This window comes from Lygodium microphyllum, chromosome 7 (genome assembly GCF_053477565.2).
Source record: "Lygodium microphyllum isolate KBCC chromosome 7, Lygodium_microphyllum_v1.1.10, whole genome shotgun sequence".
Classification (NCBI taxonomy): Eukaryota; Viridiplantae; Streptophyta; class Polypodiopsida; order Schizaeales; family Lygodiaceae; genus Lygodium; species Lygodium microphyllum.
The window spans coordinates 86,549,916-86,572,687 of NC_141141.1; the positions used below are offsets into that span (position 1 = coordinate 86,549,916).

The following is a 22,772-nucleotide window of genomic DNA, read 5'->3' on the forward strand; positions in this document are numbered from 1 at the left end:
TAAATGAGGTCAAGCAAAGCAAGGCCTGATGTAAGAAATCTTTTCAACTCTTCACAACTACTTCTTTGACCTCACGTGTTGCCATAACACTCAGATAATATTGAATGATTTATCTTGTAGAAAAACATTGAGATCAGGGAAAAAATCAGGTTAAATTTCTGTTGATATCATCGACAACTCCACCCGTCAATAGGACCAGTCTCTGCACCAAATATGGTGTTAAGACTTTTCAACAAGCAGTGAAATCTTAGCTTTGACCCCCAAGTTAGCAGCTATCCTGTCCAAAAGATGGAACCCCAATCCCCCAACTTTGCAAGGATACCCCAGAGTGAGCCCCAAAACACTGAACAATTGCTTTTTTACCAAAAATACTATTCTTCATTCAGAAACGGGCCATCCAGGATAGTTGTTTAAGGCATAAGCAGGTATCTAGTAACAATGTGCACCAAAGTAGTTGAAGTATCAGAAAGCAAGTGCAATCTCACATAGAGGAACATAGATTGCAATATAAAAAGTCACGTCAGGGAACAGCAGACCATGCTTGCACAGAATTGGAAGGATTAAAGATTTTCCCTACTGTGCATTACTTTCTTTTATCCAATACGATCCTGTTCTTCACAAAGCAGCTCACAAAAACAGAATTTGAATCAATACAGGCTTCTAATGCTGTCACTAGAGACATTGTGTGATTACAACATTTTGATCACACTTCGAATTGTTTAGTGGTATGAATTAAGGCCCATCTGAAGGGCACATAACAGATCATAACAGTTCCTGTACAAGGGGTTACAAAGCCGAAGTGCAGGCTCTTCAATTAACAAAATATAATGGGTTGAATATTTTGTGGGTAGCCCTCTCTTGGCTCAGTTATTGTACAACCACGTGAAGACAGTAAAGCCCTTAGTGGCTTTAATCACTTCAGATTTTTCCCAGATACTGCCTTCCATGAGATCCCAAAGAATTATGCACAAAACCTGCAAAGGACCAGGTTGGTGGAATATGATCATCTCGTTTTCTTCATGGACTAAAGATGCTCTCACTACCTCAAAGGATCAGTGAAGGCATCTAGCTTGTATCCTCCAAGCCCATCATGTGTATGCTTTGCTATGACCAGCTGTCGACTTCATTAAGCAAATCCCTGTTGCTTACTCTGTGTGGTTGATCATACAAGTCACCAAATGGAAGATCAAAATCAGAGACTTTGTCTTCCAAGCTGCTATTGGTATACGCTCTTCGAGAGGGCATTGCATTCCAAGCTCTTTCCTGATCTTCACTACCAGATGAGGAATCATACCCACTTCCAGCAAAATGTCCAGCCCCAAATTGAGGAGGTTCTAAGAAGCTCCCATGAGCCAACGTGGAAACCTGCCCCAGCTGCAGTGACCAATGGTGCCCTTCATCCTGATTTGAGAGATTACACGAGGTCTGGCCCAAAGCATTCTTTCTAGTGTCAAAAATTCCATGATCAGACACTTCAGCATTATTGCCTGATATTTCACATAGATTGGCATCTGCTGACTCAGGACTATAAGATAGGTGATTCTCTAAATCAAAAGGAACATGTGTTGGGGGTACATAACCAGCACCTGTTCCGTAACCATTTTGAGAAGAATGAGATGCATAAAATCTATCCACAAGCCAATAAAGCTGATCTTGCACCAACTTGCTTTCAAAGGCTGAAAGCTCCTCCCTGTAACCACCTGACTGTCCTAAGACATGTTGCTCTCTGATGCTGTTGGTTGAAGATACTGGCCACTGAAAACCATATTGAGGCTGCATAGAGATAGAGTATGAATTATTCTCTACTCTCGGCACCAGTGGCCTTGTAAACTCAAGAGATCTAGATATGTCTGTCAAATGTTGTTCTGGAGTTTGAAATTGAAAATCAGCAAGGATAGAAAGAAACTGCTTCCCAGTCAGATCTGGTTCCCAATGGGGATAGCTGCTTTGAAAGCTGCACAGTATAAGGTCAAGTTATTGTGCAATAGAGACAAGCAGTCTGACTCTCAATTTGTGAAAGTAAAACCCACCTCAGAAATGATTTCTCCATTTTACCCTGACAGCTGCGCATATTTTTACTTGTGTGAAAAGGGGAGCCATAATTTCTATTTCCATGGTGCTCAAAGTCAAAGACACTCAGACTACACGGAAACAGAAAACCATACAGAGATAAGGAAAGAGACTCCTTAAGAAATGAATGTCATAAATAGCGTTCCTTAACTAGACAGTGTACTTGTTGATTTTGTAGAGAGGTGGAAGACAAAAGTCAGAAATATCTTCTTATCTATAAGGCAATGAAGCAGAAAACTCCATACGAGTAAAATGATACTCACCTGCAAACATCTCCAACACCTTCAATATGTACAGTGAAGTTCATAATAAACTGCAGCACTTCATCTACAGACTGCAATTAAGAAGGATAAGACCAAAGATTTTAAAACTTCACCTTTTGGCAAAATATAAGCAGCACAACTCTTCTTCAGTCTCCTAAAACTCACAGATTTTAATGACTCAAGTAATGAGTGTATTTTTCTGGGGGGATCATAGAAAATAAGTCAGATAGTCTGAAGTAACTGGGAAGACACAACTACTGGCACAAATCAGAGTGAGCTACAAGTTAAAAGTAATCGACTCCGCAGATAGCAAGAAGTCATTGCCATCAGCAATGCGTCAAACTTACATTGCAAGTGTTCATCATTTATTCAATCAACATAAGAACCTTTCTCTTCCTTGGGAAAGAAAATGTCATAACTATATCAAAACAATTTGTACCTTTGGAAGCAGCAGCAACAGTGTGTATGGAGTAACAAAGATAGAAATCAAATCCTCCAGTAAAGTCATGCCAGTATACTGCAAGTTAAAACATAAACAAAATCAATTCTAGCTGCACAGCAAACTTAAGGCTTCATATACAAGTAAAACCTCACAGCAATCTCAAGAATTCATAGAACAAGTAAAACTTCTTTCAAGATTTTCAAAGAAAAAAGTTGGGAAGGCCACTTTTTAGATAAAGGAAATTCAGCCTTAATTGTCTGTAGGCCTCCCCCACTGGGGGACAATGGGGATGCCCACTCAACGGCTGCCTTCTGCCCCAGTTATATGTTCCCATCTATGTCAACCCTATTAACGTGTAGCTCCTCTTCAAATAAAAGGGGGTCTTCTCCAATGACTGCAGCAGCCCTTGTTAACTTAATCGCAACACATAAGTACATCTTCCTGCAAGCTATGTTTCTCAGGCCTGTCTGCATCTTAATAGCATAAATCTGTTTGAAGGTTTAGATTATGAAACATGGATGCTGCCTGTAAAAACCTAATATACAGGAGGTTCACAACCAAAAGTAAACATTTTAGCTTGCAATTGATGCCAGTTACAGTCTGAAAGTAAAATGGCTGGACAATTTTTCAAGTTCCTGTTTCGTGCACACAAGTTGTTCACTAAAGTGATACAAATTAGGACACAATAAACTTCTGGCATAGAAGCAGATATATGTTCAAGAATGTGGGCAAACTCAGCTAGCTGTTAAGCCTGACCACATTAGTTGATAGCACACAAACAACCTCCAGTGTAGAATGTATTACATGGCCTTCACGCCAACCATTTATGATTTTAAGATCACATCACAGTCTCCCCACATATGACCAAGCCTTTATGGCCCATGATAATCATGAAATGTGCTTCACCAGGCGTGAAATGCAAAATGCATTTCAACATGCAATGTTTCACCTACCCAATTCACTCCAAGAGACAAAAGCAATTTCTATTAAAGACCTATTGAGTACATGGATTCTAAATTTTTCTTCTACCATTTCACGTGGCGTTTTACTTGGGACCTACCTAACAGTTAAATGTTTCATGCTCAAACATAATGTTTTGGTGGTGAAACGTTTTGCAGTTAACTTGCTTTTACCTTTCCTTTACATCAAAATTGTCCATTAACATCCACAAATCTCTATGGTATAAATTCTGCATTACTAACACACGGATTTGCAGAGTCAAACTTCTCATAAACCAGCCCTCCCCACAGCTATGCACAAAGTGTAAGTATTAAAAGAACTAAAAATGGATTCCCTGGGGTAAGCTGTCTTTCAATAAGTTCATTTAACCTAAGATTGTCAGCAATATCCACTCAACCAATGTGCAGGGCACAAACTCTCTCAGCTGATATATGCTACTCAAACTGTAAGGGAACTTGAAGCAGGGCAGGTAAGCTGACTTTTTTCTGGAGGAAAACCTGATGTGACCTTACCTTTATACTGAATCATATTATTGTTAAACTGCTGAAACTATAGATACTATTCCAAAATTGATTAATCAACTTTCAATCAATCAATAAAGCATGATTGATGCTTTCATCGATAGTCAGCTTAGAAAGTAAATGGCATAGTAAGATCGCCAAAAAAAACTGAACACGTTAGGAATGAAGGAGAACCGACACAACAGAGAAAAGAATTGGCTTGATATGAATTCAAGATGAAGGCATGGCAGTTTAACCTGGAAAAGCGATTCAAACTCAGTTCGTACATTGTCTTTGTTTTCAGCACCTCGCCAATGTTTTGGCATGTAGTGAGTGAAGCAAGCAACTAATCTCAATGATTGTTCAGGTTCAAACACCTGAAATTCCTCTATTATGAAAGACCGACTTATTGCTGTTATGGTTCCAAATACTGCAGCAAACCAAAACAAATTGCGACCAAAGAGCTGCAGAATAAAACAATAGGTATTGAGGCACATCAGATCAGCAGAAGATCGGTGACAGATAACTCAATATAGAAAGTATCTTACATGTGCCTCCAAAAGAGATTCATCGAGGACGGCAACAATTATTAGAATGGCCGCAAATCCCCCTGCCACAAAGGATATGAATTTTGCAAGAAGAGATAATATAACAGAAGGGAACTGCTTCAAATACTCCACAGCATGCCGGTAGCTACAATTGAGCCTTTGATTAAACATGTGTTCCAGCTGTATTTGAGATACAGTAGAAACAAAAAATCATGAGAGCCTGGAACAACAGAACTGTCATCGATGTATGTTAAAACACATGCAACAGATACCTCATTAAACTCTCTGAATATCCATTTTGCCAAGTTGGACCACCTCCGTGATGCTGCTGTGCTCGGATGATGGTAAAACTCTTCAGCATGTCGTAGGAAGAAATATACAAACATGAATATTATCAAAAACGGAGATAACACTAACATAATAAGCCCTACAGCCATAAATCTCCTCCTCAACCATGTAGGGTTATTTACAAAGTCCTTCCGAACCAGAAAATTCCTGCCAAAAAATAGAAAATAAGGCCTGTGCTTCAGAACATTTAGAATGCTGTGTTTCATCAATAAATTGGTGAAAATATAGTCATTCAGCCAGTAACACTTTCAAGTTGTTAAGATTAACAGAAGTGGCTCCTAGAGATGTGCTTGCAACACATCCAAAGACAACAAAACTATAAATTTGATAGACCCATTCAATCATCTTAGATTCCTAAAACAATTCCCAAAGGTTAAGAATCCCAATGCAAGAACCCTAACGTCGAGCCTCACCCAAAGTGCTCAACCTGACACAATTGTGAAAGGAAGGGTCTCACACCAACCACAAGTGCCAATAAAATACTCCTGGGCATGACATCATGAAGGGACTTCCTATGAGTATCTTTTTGACCCTTAGGTCCTACAACCAAGTAAGCTTCTTGTATTGATGAAGAACTTCAATCAATCCAGCAAGAGTTGGACAATGCTCCACCTTGACAATTAACTGTCTAGAACCACGCACACCACTTTAGTGGAGTGGCTAGAACAGTTGAGAAGTAATGGATGCATGGTATCAGTTTCTAGCAGCAGTTTTGGACTCTTTTGGTCTATTATGTTTTGATTATGCTAAGCCAGAAACTTTCAGCAAGTGTTTGGCAGTAGCAAGGTTAAGCAATAGCAGCTGATGTTGTTTTTGGAGATTTCAGAGAATTTCAAGAGGCTAGCCAGTCAACATTAAGTTTAGGGCAAAATTTGTCTTCAAAGGAGCAAATTGAAGGCCAACCCCAAGCAAAACCAAGAGGTCATTTATGATAGCAAGTGGCATTGGAAAGCAAAGGAGATTGGAGTGATCTCAATGTACTTCATCCAATTGCAATACAAGATAAAGAAATACCGCAAGGGGCATAAGTTTTTGGGGTCAATCTGGTATCCAATGTCAATGGTGACACTAGGGAATTAGCCATAAGTGTCAGTGGTGACACTAGGGAATTAGCATCATTTACTTGAATAATCCCAATTCCGAGACTAATGAGTACTCAGGATTACTTAGGTGATAAATTGGCCTAGTCAACTTAATTGTTGGCAAGTCTTTTTTTTTAAGTCAAATAATTATGAAATTAATTTTCAAAATTAATAACTAATTTGATAAAGTTGGATAATGTTGGAAATTGGATTTGGAAGGCCGCCACTTGGCAAAACTTGTTCATGCAAGTGTGAAAAGGCTGATGGGAGGCTAAGAGAGGGAGAGAGTGTCATTTCTGAGGCGGTTCGACTATGGAGAGGTCTGCACGAGCAGGTCACCAAGAATTCTAATCCTTTTGCAGCCACCAAGGGCACCACCAACAGTAGGCTGTTACGGCAACCCTAGGCCTCTGGACTGCAAGTGACAATTGAGCAAGGGAGTTTGCAACCACTCAACAGCACCTTGGTTATAGCAACAGCTCCAAAGGTTAAGAGCAAGGCAGCAGCAAAGATCAATCTGTTCTTCATGACAAAAGTCTGAATTTTCTCTCCCCTCCACATTCTCCCTCATCCCCCAACGTATTCTCATTCTTCCTCAATAATTTCCAATAGATTCAACCATTGAAGGTGGGGATTTTGATGAATCTTTGTTGTAAACCCTAATTTACATTAGAAATTAGGGTTTAAAAGCCACCTCAAGAAGCCTACTCAGAATTTAGGGCCTAGAGACTTAAATGTCAATCACTAAAATTGGGGATTTCAAGAGATTCAAGTGGTCATTCAGCCAGCAAACATTTGGGGCTGAATTTGTCACCCAAGGGGTACAATTGAAGGCCAATCTCAGAGCAAACCAAGGGGCAAATTGGTTTGAAGGCTTGCTAATCATTTGTGATAGCAATAGACACTTGAATCAGTGAAGAAGATTGAAGAATCTCAATATACTCCATCCATTTGCAATAAAAGATATATAAATACCCTAAGGGGCACTAGTCTTGGGGCCAACAAGCTGTCCACTATCCAAGTTTAAGTGGTAAATCGTGCATTTCAGTAAATTGTTTATTGTATTCAACTATGAAGGAGGCTACATGAGCGAGTCACCAATAGTTATGGCCCTTTTGCAGCCACCAAGGGCACCACCAGCAATAGGCAACAACAACCCTAGGTCTCTGGACTGCAAGCAACAGCTGAGCTAGGCAAGTTGATCTTTGCTATTGCCCTACTCTTAACCTTGGCTGTAGTGACAGCTCCAAAGATTAAGAGCAAGGCAGCAGTAAAGATCGACCTTTCTTCATGACAAAAGTCTGAATTTTCTCTCCCCTCAATATTCTCTCTCATCCCCCAATTTATTCTCATTCTTCGTTAACAATTTCCAACAGATTCAGCCATTGGATGTGGAGATTTTGGTGAATCTCTATTGTAAACCCTAATTAACATTAGAAATTAGGGTTTAAAATGCATCTTAGGAAGGCTGCTTGGAATTTAGGGCCTAGAGACTTGAATATCAATCACTGAAATTAGGGATTTTAGGAGATTCAAGTGGCCATTCAGCTAGCAAACATTTGAGGATGACTTTGTCACCCAAGGAGCACAATTGAAGGCCAATCCCAAAGCAAACCAAGGGGCAAACTAGTTTGAAGGCTTGCTAATCATTCGTGATAGCAAGAGGTAGTTGAATCAATGGATAATATTGAAGAATCTCAGTATACTCCATCCATTTGCAATACAAGATATAGAAATACCGTAAGGGGCGCTAGTTTTGGGAACAACAAGCTGTCCACTATCCAAGGTTAAGTGGTAAATTGTGCATTTCAATTTATATACTTTCATTGTTTGCTGTAATTATTAATTAATCAGGTTATTACCACCCTCTCCGAGGAGAAAGATTGGTTTCATGGTTCCACTGCCGCAATACCATCAATTTCCTTAACTTGGAAGTTGGTGGGCCTGAGACACCTAATTGAAGGTTGCTCTAGTACTAAAATTGTATTCAGCTAAGCATTTACACCAAGAATGTCTTCTTATAGTGAGATGGGATCAACTAATGATGATGCATCTCATTCTAAAAATGCACATAATGAAGGAAAAAACGCAATGTCTAAGCTTGGAACCAACTTAATATATGGCAAGGAGAAATTGTGGTTGTTGACCAAGAAGCGGATCCTTCTAGGCCACATGATGTGCGTGACTAACAAGGAGGTGAAGAATACGATGACCAGTTAAGGCTTGGTTGAAGACAACAACTCGTATCTTTGCTTAATGCTGGCCAATTAGTTTTTATTTTAGGCCTATTTCATGCCTATTTGTATTGGGGCTCCTCCTCCTCATTTATCATCATTCATCAAGTGGACTTCTCATTGGAGAGAGGAGCTTATGCCAGTCCCTGCATAGCTAGTGACTCACTATTGTACGCAATTGTCTCGTGTCTTAGTATATGGACTCCATTTCTAGAGTCTTCTTCAGAGTTCTCTTCTTTTGCAGTGTTCTTCTTTTCTCTCTGTCTTGTGTTCAACAGTCTCTTTCAACATATGTAAACACTTCCATTGTTGCATCTACTTCTAACATGGTATCAAATTGCAAGATCTAGGTTCCTGCTACTACTGGGTTTTCTGTTGATTACAAGTCTTTCCTCCATTTGTTGATCATGCGACAATCTGTTGCTGCCACCCACCCTGTTTGCTGCCTGCCCTACCTGCATTTGCTGCATTTAATGCAGCGTCAGCGTCTAATTACCCCTTCAAGACCTGCATTTTCAGGCCATGCTGTTGTTTCTCCCCCTGGCAGCTCCTATACTGTTGACAACTGCTGCTTTTTTTATCAGCATATCTACGCTTTCAGGTTCTTGCGCCGAACGACCTCCTCCAATTGTTTTCTTGCAGCTTTTGGTGCTACTAGCTTTGTACTTGTGTGCTTCACTTGAGAATACTACACGTGAACTCTCTTATTGTGCAATCTTTGTTGTTTGGCTGGTTTTTCTTCTTTCTTTGTCTACCTTCTATTCTCTATCTTCTCTTCTTATCCTCTCCATATGGCTCCTCCATGCACTTCTATAGATGATAAGTTACATGGACCTAACTATCTAACATGGAGTGCTATCATGAAAGCCTAGTTTGTGCAGAAGCAGTTATCGTACATTATTTGTGGAGCTACTCCACATCCTCCATGTCCATTTCCAATCCTTGATGATTTTAATGAGGTCAATCATGAGGAAGATGTGCTTATATGGGATACAGATGATGCACATGCCTATTCTGCTCTTCTTTGATGTATTTCTAAAGAGGTTCTACCGACGGTCACCTTTTGCAGGACATCTTCAAAAATCTAGTCGAAGCTTCAAATGTTGTACAAGGCACCTTCCACCATACGTGCAATGGCTCTTTATGTATAGCTTTAGTAGATGAAGTTTGAGTCTAAGGACACTATTTAGTAATTTTTTCTTCGTGTTACACAGGTAGAGGACCAACTTCGACACGCATCCACCCTTCCAAAGGCGTATCTCATGGAAACGGTACTCTACAAGCTCCCCCCAGAGTTTGGAGTGGCAAATGCTTTGAGGACACACACATCATCTACCCCTATATGCTTCACATATATGTCCTCGATCCCACTTGAGCATGAGGTATCCTTGCGTCTACACGGCAAGCCTCCGTCTCATTATGGAAAATCGGGTGAAATATCTGCAGCTTCAAAGAGGGGTGATAGGAAGTACATGTCGAAGGCCCAGTGTTATCACTGTGGTAAGAAGGGATACTTGCGGAAGGGCTACAAGGAATTAGTAGTCTCACAGAAAACGAAGGAGAAGACGAAGAAGTAGAAGAATACAAACTCCTCCAACGAGTTTTCCTCTTCCTCAAACTCCAATTTAGATCCTCCAGCCCAAGCAAAGGCCAAGGCGCAGAAGGGTCTACTTCTTCAGATCGAGGAAAGGGCTTGGCTACCCCTTCCTCTACTACTTTCTAGTACAAGTGATGCAGTCATTCCTCACAACTCTTCGATACCAAAGAGGGAGATTGAGAGGACGGTGAGATGGGGGAGGTCAATCTCATCTATACAAGTGTACAAATGCACAAGTTCCATAGAGAGATGTCCCTGACACATCAACTAAAGTCTAGCAGATTCAAATCCTAGAGCTAGGATTGACATCCAAGTTCATGATGAGCTGGTATGTGACAGAGATCAAGATTGGCTTCTAGTCTGAGCTCCTATGAAGAGACACATTAGTCATCTAGCCAAAAGCGGGAAATCCATGGTCACATATGTTCAGAGGCATTTTTTGACAGGATGGTCTTATATGCTACTACAAGACATTGTTGACATACATTGAGAGCTGCTTTGATTCTTCTCTATTTTTAGGAGCTGGTACGATCGACTTTGACATCAAGTTCTCTCTAGGGCACCTTGGTGGTAGCTTCTACACCCACTGCTTGGGTATCCACAGTTCTACTCTGGTGGACATTGTTGTATGCATTATGATGGGACATTATCATTGTATATTGTAGCTGTCTAGTCAGCTCATGTGTGAGTCTGGGCTATGCCTAATATTACTGGGTAATTTAGGCATTTTATAGTGGTCATTTTAGTGATTATTTAGGCATTTATTGCTCACCGATCAGCTGCCATATTTGGCATATTTTGGGCCTATTATTCAATGGTTCCTCCTCTCATTTAGTCATCATCATTCTTCAGGTGGTCTTCCTATTGGAGAGAGAAGCCACTCCTGGTACCCACACAACCAGTGACTCACTATTGTGCACATCATTCTCGTGTTTGGTATATGGATTCCATTTCCTGAGCACATCTCTGAGTTCTCTTCCTTTGCAATATTCTTTTGTTCTTTCATTTCCTTTCTCTTCTGTCTTGTGTTCTGTCTATGCTTCCATCATTGCATCCACTTCTGACATGATAGCAAAGCGCAAGTTCATGTGAGAGTGCAGCGGTGCGGAAGAGTAGGACTGAGAGAGAGAGAACGCAAAGAGAGAAGAGAGAGAAAGAGACAGTGGAAGACGAAGATCTGCTGTATAAAGTGTGCTGAATACAAAGATATACAGATATATACACGGGCGCAGTGCGCTGGACTGCGTGTCTCCACCTCGACGATGCAACCTGCTGTTCACCTCGAAGTCCGCTGCAGTCTGCACTGTCTCCTGTCAGAAATCTGCGAACAGAGACAGAATCTGCGCGCGTCACCGGTCTGTAATCTGCGAGCAGAGAAGTGTAGGAGACTGTTGGAGAAGTCGGCTATTTATAGCCAGAACCTGGACAAAAACAGGGCGCAGAAAATATCCTGTCGGCTGCATTAAATGCAGCCGACTACCTGCACAGGTTGGACTGCCACGTGGCAGTCCGACTGTGCAGTCCGACTGCCTGTCCGACTGCACTGGCCTGACCTGCCAGGCTGTGATCTCTAACACCCCCTCTCAGAGCCTGGGCAGGGTAGAAGCCTGAGGGGTCTAGAATGTCTCCGAAGTAGAGCCTGGGGAAGTGCCTTCGTAAACAAATCCGCAAGATTGTCCTCCGTCTTGTAGTACTCCACAGTGATGGTCTCATCCAGAAGCTTTTCTCTGATGAAGTGGTACTGGATCTCTATGTGCTTCGTCCGGGCATGAAAAACAGGGTTCCGTGCCAAGGCAATGCAACTCTCATTGTCACATTGCAGCAAAGTAGGACGAGTCTGGGGGCACCCAAGCTCCTCCAATAATCTCCGAAGCCACACAGCCTCACATGTGGTGGAAGACGCGGCCCAATACTCCACCTTAGTAGACGAAAGGGCTACCGTGGGCTGCTTCTTACTACTCCATGAGATAACACCTATACCCAAGGTAAAACAATAACCTGTAGTAGACCGCCTGTGGTCCACATCACCGGCCCAATCCGAGTCGCTCCAACCTACAAGTACAAGATCTGAACCATCTGTCCCTGCGGGGTAATGAATCCCTAAATCAGACGTCCCCCTCAAATACCGAAGTATCCTCTGAGCAGCCTGCCAATGCACCGTCTTAGGTTCACTCATGAACCCTGCCAAGATCCCAACAGCAAAACAAAGATCAACCCTAGTGTTGAGAAGCCAAATCAAGGACCCAATCAACCGACGATAGTGGGAAGCATCCACCATAGGAGAAGCTGAATGGGAAGTGGCCTTCCAGTTCGGATCCATAGGAGTAGAAAGGGCCCGACAATCCTTTATCTCAAAAGACACCAAGAGCTCCTATACATATCTCTGTTGAGAGATGAAGATCCCCCTCTGAGACTGATAAATCTCATGGTCCAAAAAGAAATGGAGTAGACCCAAGTCCGTCATCTCGAACGTCCGATGTAAAGCTGACTTCGTCTCTTGGACCTGCTGTGCATCATCACCTGTGACAATCAAATCATCAACATATAAGACAAAAAGCACACAACCATCCTCGGAAGTGTGAACATAAAGCTGCGGATCGGCCTTGGAACGCCGATATCCCAACTGAGACTGGAGGAACGAATCAATCTTCTCGTTCCATGCACGCGGAGCCTGCTTGAGGCCATACAAGGCCTTCTTCAACCTGTAGACTTTCCCATCTGAAGATCCAAAGCCAGGAGGCTGCTCAACATAGATCTCCTCCTTCAAATCACCATTGAGGAAGGCCGACTTCACATCCAACTGGTAAAAAGGCCATCTCCTATGGCCAGCCAAGGCAAGAACAGCTCTAATGGTCGCCATACGAGCTGTGGGGGCAAAAGTATCATGACAATCAATCCCTGGGCGCTGTGCAAAACCTTTAGCAACAAGGCGAGCCTTGTGCTTATCCAAAGAACCATCACTAAGGTATTTGGTCTTGAAGACCCACTTGACGCCAATCACCTTCTTATTCGGGGGGGCAGGGCACGAGTGACCAAGTGCCATTCCTCTCAATAGCTTCCAACTCGGCTTCCATAGCTTTCTTCCATGGTGCGGACTGTAAAGCCTCCTTCACAGAGGTGGGCTCTCGATCCTGCATAACACGGGTCATCAAACAATAGTTAGAGCATACAAGCTCCGTTGAATGTGCCTGGTGCCGCCACGACCGCCGCGGACCATCCTGCGGTCCCCACTCCTCAGGAACCCCCTCGATCCCTGAATCACGGAGTGTGTCACGGGCCCATCGAGGAGGAGGCCGAACCTCCCCTCGTCTCACTCCATCAGCAGAAGACTCTGGAATATCCACCGGTGGTAACTCCTCAGGGGTGACCGGTGGAACAGTAGACTCTGTGTCAGCAACAAAATCATAATCAAAAGGCATGGGCTCCAATGGAACTGTAGCAGAAGCCCAACTCTCCCCTGGATCTCCAAGAACGGGATGCTCCTTACCCGATGATATAGCCGGAACCTCCACAAACCGCACATCGCGGCTAGTGTACACATCCCGCTTGATGGGATCATACAATCGATAGCCTTGGGACTAGGAGCTGTAGCCAACAAATACCTGTCTTCGGGAAGCTGCTTCAAATTTATCACAGTGAGCCTTGGGAATGTGAACATAGGCATCACACCCAAAGACCCTAAAGTAAGAAACATCTGGCTTCGTCCCAAAGTAAGCCTCAAACGGGGTCATTCCTTCCACGGCCGAAGTAGGGGATCGATTAAGGATGTGGACTACAGTAGCCACAGCCTCGGCCCACAGAACCTGAGGGGTCTGTCGGTGCTCCATCATGGTGCGCGCCATCTCGATCACACTGCGGTTCTTCCGTTCAAGAATGTCATTTTCTTGAGGAGTGTTGGTATTGGCAAACTCCTGGTGAATTCCTTTATCTGCACAAAACCGAGCAAACTCATTAGAAACAAATTCACCGCCCTTGTCGGATCGCAAGGTCTTCAACTTCCGCCCCGATCAGTTCTCCTCAAAGAGAAGCCAATCCTTGAAGTGTGAGAAAGCTTGACTTTAATGCCAAGAAATAGGCCCATGTCATCCTGCTGTAGTCATCTACGATCAGCATGAAGTAGAGCTCCCGCGCAAGGACTCATTCCTCATAGGGCCACATAGATCCGTAGATACAAGCTCCATCGATGAAGTAGACCGCCGCGAAGCTCTGTGGGGAATGGCATCCCTATGCTGCTTCCCCCGAATGCAGGAGACACATGGCTGCTGGCTCACCACTATATCCAGCAACCCTCGAACAAGCTGTCCACGTGACGCCCTCCGAAGATAATCATAGTTGAGGTGACCAAACTGAGCATGCCATAACTTTGACTGTGACTGAGAGGTAAGAAGAAGAGTAAGGAGGGCGGTGGAAGACTTCAATTTATAGATGCCGTTCTCATCATATCCAGATGATAGAACCTTCCTCGATCCACGATCAAGGACTCGCACCGTAGTACTGTCAAACTCCACCAAAAGGCCAAGGGAGCAAATCTTATGAACTGACAGGAGATGGTACCCTAAGCCTGGTACATGCAAAACCTCTGAGGTATGGGTACCACCTCGTCCATCTGGAATGAGCTGCATCTTACCCCGACTTGCAATAGATACTGAAGAGCTATCTCCAATGAGAATCTGCCCACGCAAGGGTCGCAACTGGGCAACACCATCTGATGAAGGAGTCATGTGCCGGGAGGCACAACTATCAACGATCCACTCTCGAGCCTGGGAAGCCGTTGTCGCAGCATCAGAAGCATTCGGTGAAGCGTCCTCGATGACAGCTAGATGAAGAAATGCAACTGATGAGGGTGCAGCCACCGCTCCAGAATCCTTGGTGTCCTTCTTGTTGGTGTCCTTCTTGTCTTTGTCAGGGCAATCCTTCTTCCAATGGCCAATCTTTCCACAAATATGGCATGTGGAGTCTTTGTCCTTGTCCTTGTCCTTGTCCTTGTCCTTCTTGGACTTGTTATCCCCCTTCTTCTTCTTTTGGTCCTTCCTCTTCTTTTGAGAGGCTTGACCTGTCAACGCCTCCGACTTGGAAGCATTCTGTCCCTTTAACTGTTCCTCTTGGTCCAAGACCATAGGAACCAACTCTTCCCACCGAAGAGTAGACTCTCGCCCCGAAGCAATAAGGGCAGAGTAAAATGTACCGAATCGTGGCGGCAACTGGGACAGTAGCGTGATCGCCATGTCTTCGGAGGAAATCAGCTTCCCCGCATTCTGAACCTACATCTGAAGCTGCCTTAGCTTGTTAATGTGCTCCCGCAGCGAAGAAGACTTGTTTACGGACAAGGTCCGCATCTGTACCTCCAAAGAAACCCGCTTCATAAGGGTCATCCGATTGTACATCTGATCAAGCTCCAGCCATATCTCCCGAGCCACCGTCAAGTGCTCGATGTGAGCAATCACGGCTGTAGTACATGATAGAAAGAGAAAGGAACGAATCCTGGAATTCAGTTTGTCCCAATGAGACTGAGCCTTGGCCAACTCTGCACGAGCATTGGAAGAGAGTTTGGACTCATCTCTTACCGAGGGCCGGTCGATCTCTTCCTGTACCAGCTCCGCCAAATCATAGGACTCAAGAATGGCCAACATCATGACGCGCCAAATGCGGTAGTTGTCGCCGTCGAGCTTCTGATCTGCAGGAAGAGCCGGTAAAATAGGCACCTTCCGGTCCATAATCGACTAGAACTCCAAGTCAATCTCTGTAGACATCTTCACCTGTAATGCCTTCACAAACGCAAAAGCAGCCCCCTCTGACTGTGAAAACTCAGCCTGCTAAAGCTCTTCCGCATCCTGAAACTTCTTCACCTGCCGGAGGCGATGAAAAAGCAAAACCTGCACTTGTAGGCTGAAAACTCAAACTTTCTCCGCGTCAAACAGCAGTAAACAGCAGCAAATCCACCACCTGGACTCCTTTCCTGCGCGACACACTCGCTTCAGCCTTGTTCCAAGGCGCAGCCCTCCTGTCTGCCCTCAAACGCAAAAAACGCAAATTTGTGTCGCGATAGAAACTCCTCTTCAGGTTGATTCTGCGCTCAGTCAGCCCTCTAACACTGCTCTGATACCATGTCAGAGTGCAGCAGTGCGGAAGCGTAGGACTGAGAGAGACAGAACGCAGAGAGAGAAGAGAGAGAAAGAGACAGTGGAAGATGAAGATCTGCTGTCTAAAGTGTGCTGAATACAAAGATATACAGATATATACATGGGCGCAGTGCGCTGGACTACGTGTCTCCACCTCGACGATGCAACCTGCTGTTCATCTCGAAGTCCGCTGCAGTCTGCACTATCTCCTGTCAGAAATCTGCGAACAGAGACGGAATCTGCGCGTGTCACCGGTCTGTAATCTGCGAGCAGAGAAGTGTAGGAGACTGCTGGAGATGTCGGCTATTTATAGCCAGAATCTGGACAAAAACAGGGCGCAGAAAATATCATGTCAGCTGCATTAAATGCAGCCGGCTGCCTGCACAGGTCGGACTGCCACGTGGCAGTCCGACTGTGCAGTCCGACTGCCTGTCCGACTGCACTGGCCTGACCTGCCAGGCTGTGATCTCTGACAGTTCATTGTTCCTGCTGCTGTTTTACACTGTTTCAGGTCTAAGTTTTGGCTTTTCTACTGCTGATTGGACCTGTTTCTAACTGCTGCAACTGATTTCCAGCTGGAGCGACCATCTTCTAATCATTTTTGGTCTGTTTTCTTAGCGTTTTGTAAACTGCCATTTTCGTTTTCAGTTTTTTGGGCCGGTTTCAGGGCTGGGGACTTGTTATTGACCCTTTCCAACTCTGCCTTTGGTGTCTGCTGCTTGCGTTTTACTGATCAGCACCTGCATTTTGGTTGTTAGCTCCTGTGCAAGGCTGGGTGACAATATTTTCAGGCTGTTCTAGTTATTTTTGGTCCGTCTTTTCACTTTGTGGTACACTGCTCAGCTTTAGAGAGAGTTCATGTGCATCCGGTTGTTGTGTTCTCATCACTGCACTCTGGTTACTATTGATATTTTCTCTATGTGCTTTCTTTACTGCTTGGAACTTGTGCAATCCTTGTGACTCTGTATTTTTGGCTACTTTTCTCCCTGAAGATCCCTTGTCTTTCTTCATCTTCTCAGTATCTCCCTCATCATGGCTCCTCCGACATCTCCTCCTAATGGTCAGCATGCCAATATTCTTTACTCATCTATAAGTGTTATGTTGGAGACTTTGCTATGTTCAGCTTCAGATTTCTATGAGGCTGTTATCTCCTGGTACTTTAAAGGTTTCAGTTTCAATGAGGGGTGCTGTACCATGGAAGAAGAAGACGTCTCAGTGCTATTATTGTGGCATGAAAGGACACCTCCGAAAGGATTGCAAGACATTAGCAACTTTACAACAAGAGCAAGCACGGATAATGACGACCGGATGATGACTCTCTTGGCGAGTCTTCCTCTTCTCCAAGTCCAGGTTTAGGTTCCATCTATATGGCCCCGGCGATAGCTGCAAGGGCCTCCCTTCCAAACTGCTAGTATAGGTGATGGGATCATCCCTCACAACTCTCTAGTGCCGGAGAGGAAGTGTGAGAGGGTGGTGAGATGGAGTAGGTGAACCTCATCTATACAGGTATACAAGTACATAGGTTCCAAAGAGGGGTTTCCCTAAAGCACCAACCAAAGTCTGGCAGGTCCAAATCCTAGAGTTGGGATTGATATCCAAGTTCATGATGAGTTGTTTCTTTGACAACGAGCAGGATTGGCTCCTAGTCTTAAGCTCACATGAGGGGACACTTTGGAAGTCTTGGCCAAAGGCGAGGAATCCATGGTCACATATGTTCAGATGCATTTTTGACAGGATGGTCTTGTATGCTACTTCGAGACATTGTTGACACACACTAAGATCTGTTATGACTTCTTTATTTTCAAGAGCTAGTACGATTGACATTGACCTCAGGTTCTCTCTGAGGCACCTTGGTGGTGACTTGATCACCCACTCGAGTATCCATGGTTCTACTCTGACGGTTCTTTGTTGTGTATGATTATCATTGTCTCATTGTATTGTATCAGATCACCCATGATCTGAGAGAGGGTGTTAGCAATCTAGTCAACTCACACGTGTGAATCTGGGCTATGCCTGTATTATTGGGTAATTTAGGCATTTTATAGTGGTCATTTTAGTGATTATTTAGGCATTTATTGCTAGCTAACCAATTGCCATATTTGGCATATTTTAGGCCTATTTATTCATGGCTCCTCCTCTCATTTAGTCATCATCATTCTTCAAGTGGTCTTTCTATTGGAGAGAGGAGCCAATGCCGGTGCCCACACAGTTAGTGATTGACTATTGTACACATCATTCTCGTGTTTGGTATATGGATTCCATTTCCCGAGCACATCCCTGAGTTCTCTTCCTTTGCAATGTTCATTTGTTCTTTTATTCTTTTGTTCTTTTGTTTCCTTTCTCTTCTATCTTGTGTTTAGCACTTTATTTCAGCACTTGTCTATGCTTCCATCACTGCATCCACTTCTGACAACATATACGCTTCCCTTGCTACATCAACTTCCAACAATTTGTGTGTTGTTACTTGTTTCTAGCTCAAGTTTTTTGCAAATACTCAATCTTCCTCTAATACTCTCTGTGACGAGTAACATACGAGTTATTCTTTTTTTTTCGCTTCATTATGATCTTATTGATGCACTTAAGCACAAGATCATGCAGAGGTCTACATCATCATGTTGGGCCTAAAAGTGAATGGTCCTTCTTGGCTCTATAGATATTGTATGCCTTTATATGCTCCCAGCCAAAGAGGGGTAAGTGTGAAGGTAGGTGGGTGGAGAGAGGGCATGTCAAAGCTCTATCATGTTTAGTGGAGATGTGCCATCGAGACAGCACCATATTTCAAGTCTTATCTCTATCTATGCTTGGCCATTCATGTTCACTTTTCTTGTGTTCCAGCAATAGCTGGTTTGACCTCATACAAACCACTCTGAAAATTTCATCATTTGTCCTCAAGATAGGTGGGTAGCTATGAACTTTGAGAAAACTCCAGCACATCACCCATCTATAAATTGAGATTTGTGCAAAGGCGGAGCCTTATGTGGAAAAGGCTTGATGATTCAAGTAAATTATGAGCACACTGCACAACTGAAATAAACATCAAACTTTATGCGCATCTTAGTCTACCCATATCAATATGAAAGATGCCTTTATAGGACATTATCCACCAAGGATAAATTATTGTAATCATTTTTCACATTCTAAGGTTTCCATTACAAAAAATGACATGCCCACTGTTTTTATTTAACATTGATGGAATTTGACTTCTTTAAAATGTTACAAATTAACTCCCAAAGTGCAGGTGATGGTCTATTTTGTTGACCACAAGCATGGCATTAAAAAAAAGGTCAACATCTTAAGACTCGCTTCAACATTACACTTCACTTCAAATTTTCCTCCAGCTCATTTCACATCATTCATACTCCATCATGACAGTCTTAGCCCAAGAACACCACCACAGCTCTACTCATAAAAACAGCTCAGCTCTTGTCCGCTATCTCAACTAATATTTGAGGGAAGTATTCTTATATGAGGTGTAGCAAGGGTAAACACTGCATCTGCATATGAAAGACAACTGTGAACTGGTCGCACTAAGCATGCTGCATTTTGAAGTACAGCAAAACAATGCATCTCATGCTGTTAGATCTGCACAGGCAGGCTGAACACACACATGTGCTGAGTGCCCCCAATGCTTCTTAAATGCTCACTATGGAACGCATCCACACACACTCGCTATAAAAAAGACACAATGCAGGCCTGCAGTACTATTCCACACTAAGAAGCGTCCAGACTAAATCCTGTTTGCAAGCTTAGAGATATCATAGCCCAATAGATGTAAAGCCTACATTTTTGTTGAGTGTAGCACCTACATGGATTCAACACAAAGGATCTGTTTTATGGTGCATCAGTTAGAGGCAGCTGCATTACTCAAGCCAGTAGGCATCAGACACAGTTTCAAGCTTGCATCCATCCTAAATCTGCATTTTGACTTCCAGTCAGTTTTGCTCGCCTGGACTCCACTAGGATGAGGGGCATAATAATTAACAATTAGGCAACAATTTCACCATTCTAGTGAAGTCATATCATGAGGAAACAAACCATCTATTTTTCAAAAGAGCACAACTATACATGTGCATCAGATACCCCGCTTTGCCAGTACAATTTGTCTAAAGACATACTCCTACTGTTTCCAATCTACTGATTGAGAAAAGGGAATAAGGCAGCAAGAAATACCTATCAAACATGTTCTGTAAAATGCACCAATTTAAACTCCACTCCAATGTCTTGGTCAGCAAAAGCCTTCTTTCTGTCCCATCATTATCATGCCGTACTACTGGACCTGATCCCGGTACCCATGCAGGAAGGGCAACAGCCAGTATGCCCTTGTTTAACATTCCAATTAAGTAATTTTCCTTGCGCATTATGCGCATTACTACATCATGAACAGATAGCTCACGTACAACACACAGTCGTTGCTGTTGTTGGAACTGCACTATCTTGTCAAGGAGCACTGGCCAAGATGTTGCTTGTAACTCTCGGTCACTTACATGTAGACTGCAAATCAAGAAGTCTTCTTAGAATGAATATATAAAAAGCATCTATACTGAAACTGCTTCCATGTAAAACATAAAACAAACTGCACAAATCTTGAATCTTCCTGAGACTCACCGATGCTGATAAAAACGCCGAACCTCGAGTATTTGCCTTAGTTGAGTGAAAAATCGTAAGAAACAGAACACCCAATACACTGAAAATAAGAGCAGATAGATCACTACAATGCCCTTTGTAACTGTCAGGGGATTGAGAGGGTTTTCCTTTATGGCTTCCTTGACAAGATTGCACGGCTCAACCGCATTAGCACCACAAGTGTGAAGTACTTTCCAGTCGACTATGAGAAGGAAGAATCCAGAGAAGCAAATGGTAAATCCGAGACTAAGAAGTTCCACCACCCACTGTGTAACAATGCACCCGAGGCCTTTATCACAGTAATACTTATATAACCATCCAAAGAATGCATCCAAGTCAGCAATAGCTTCAAATTTTGCACTTTCTCCTCGAAGAAGATCCCTCGGATCCTCTGGCAACCTTTGATAATCAGAAAGCTCAACCTCTACCTGTCCTTGTCCTCGCCTTGAAGATGTTTGATACCGTGGCATAATCCAAGACCATTTACTTGTCCCTGCTCTTTCATTTCTTCTCTTTCGCCAATCACTGAACATCATCTTTAGCCAATGCCCCCACAAGGATTCCAAGGATCCATCATAGCGTGTTAAATAGCAGTCTCACCGGTGAAGAAGCTTGTCATAGAACTGTGAAATGCACAAAACTTTGTTGAATATAATCTTCTGGCTTATATGGTTAAATTATGTGCATATGTAGTTTTCTTTGTTCAAAAGTAAAATGCCAGCGTGCCAAAGCTGCCCACAACTCACAGACTAATCTTCTCTTATGTAATTAATCTCGTGAGTAACTTGAAGCAATAACATTGAAAAACTAAAACAGAAGCAGAAAAACCTTTTGTTGCTAAAGAACATTTTAAGGACTAGATGTCAGACAGAAAATGGCACGCAAGGAAATAGTTGTGAAGGTCATCCAGCATCATGGTGCACTTGGGAGTTGTGCTTATCAATGCAGATGAGGCTACAGGTCATGAAATTTGGTCCATCGAATTACTCTCCAGTCTGCTATATATGCAGGACTGAGTCTTTGGCATTGCGAACGAAGGAAAACGAGAAAGACGGAGAAACAATTGTGTGAAACCTTGTCCGTTAAATTACTCTCAAGTGTGAGAAATATGCAAGACTGAGTCTCAGGCATTGCAAATAGAGGGAAACCAAGAAGGCTTAAGAAGGTATTGGTACATGACAAGCGGGGACGTGATAATCAGTAATGAAAGTTTTCTGAGAAAGTGATAGACGGACTAACCAGCAAAGTCATGGCAGGCGATGGAGAGCAAGAGGCAATCCTGTGTTGATGGATGATGATGGAGGCCACAGGAACAGAGCAAAGTAAGCCGCCGAGAAGGGGGAGCCTGCTGCTGCTTCCGCGTTGTGATGGGAAGGCGGTTTGCGCCTGCGATCGTCCTGACGATCGTTCCCCTTTCAAGGAATGCCCTTTCGTCGATTGATGGAAGGATTGATTGCTGCTGTTTTTTGTGTGTCTTTTTTGGCTGCGAATAAGAGAGAAGAGGAGGAGGTGCGATGGCAGAAGGCGTGCTGTGCTTCCTTCCTTTATTTCGGGTGAATGAATTGCTATGGCGTTTTTTTTAAATTTTCGTGATTTATTTGTGTTTGGTTTTGCGGTTTGTGTGCAAAAGGGAGAAAACTCTCCATGGCTTTGCATTATTAGCCTAGGTCGGGTTTCTTTAAAAATGCCTTTTAAGCAAATCAGTCCGAGAAGGTGCCTTTCAGGCTGTGATGCTCTTTGTGCGTTTGTAGCACGCATAAGAACACACACAATACTCTCTTACCCTAAACCAAGCACTCGAGTGCCGGTAGCAACCCACTGGCAAGCTTTGATGTGGGGCTTCTTCTATGTCGCCAGCAAACACCTAATCCTGAGCACATGATCCAACTATGGCAATGTTGGTCTGATCACTTTGCATTTGTTGATTTTATGTGAGACCACTTTACACATGGAAAGAGAATGTTGGCCTATTACATGTTGTCATTC

At 43.3% G+C, this 22,772-nt stretch overlaps 1 protein-coding gene across 1 annotated transcript; it reads right to left on the reverse strand.

Moving 5' to 3' along the window:
* Positions 1-697: 697 nt before the first annotated feature.
* On the reverse strand, positions 698-22,394 carry LOC148033654 (autophagy-related protein 9-like). The gene is made up of 10 exons (XM_087681572.1): positions 22,026-22,394; positions 20,769-21,409; positions 20,334-20,654; positions 5,056-5,278; positions 4,784-4,963; positions 4,493-4,699; positions 2,773-2,850; positions 2,334-2,404; positions 2,031-2,141; positions 698-1,954 (listed from the first exon to the last, which is right to left on the reverse strand). The coding sequence occupies exons 2-10, from the start codon at positions 21,320-21,322 to the stop codon at positions 1,105-1,107; spliced, it is 2,595 nt and encodes an 864-aa protein (XP_087537698.1). The 5' UTR covers positions 21,323-21,409; positions 22,026-22,394; the 3' UTR covers positions 698-1,104.
* Positions 22,395-22,772: the final 378 nt, after the last annotated feature.

What these genes read in the sequence shown, in the direction of transcription:
- LOC148033654 (XM_087681572.1), bottom strand. Translation starts at nt 21,322, where the DNA reads ATGATGTTCAGTGATTGGCGAAAGAGAAGAAATGAAAGAGCAGGGACA. An exon ending in TTACAGAACATGTTTGATAG is followed by an intron (nt 5,279 to 20,333) that starts GTATTTCTTGCT and finishes ATTTTTTGGCAG; the next exon opens with GAATTTTCTGGTTCGGAAGG. An exon ending in AATCTCTTTTGGAGGCACAT is followed by an intron (nt 4,700 to 4,783) that starts GTAAGATACTTT and finishes TTTATTCTGCAG; the next exon opens with CTCTTTGGTCGCAATTTGTT.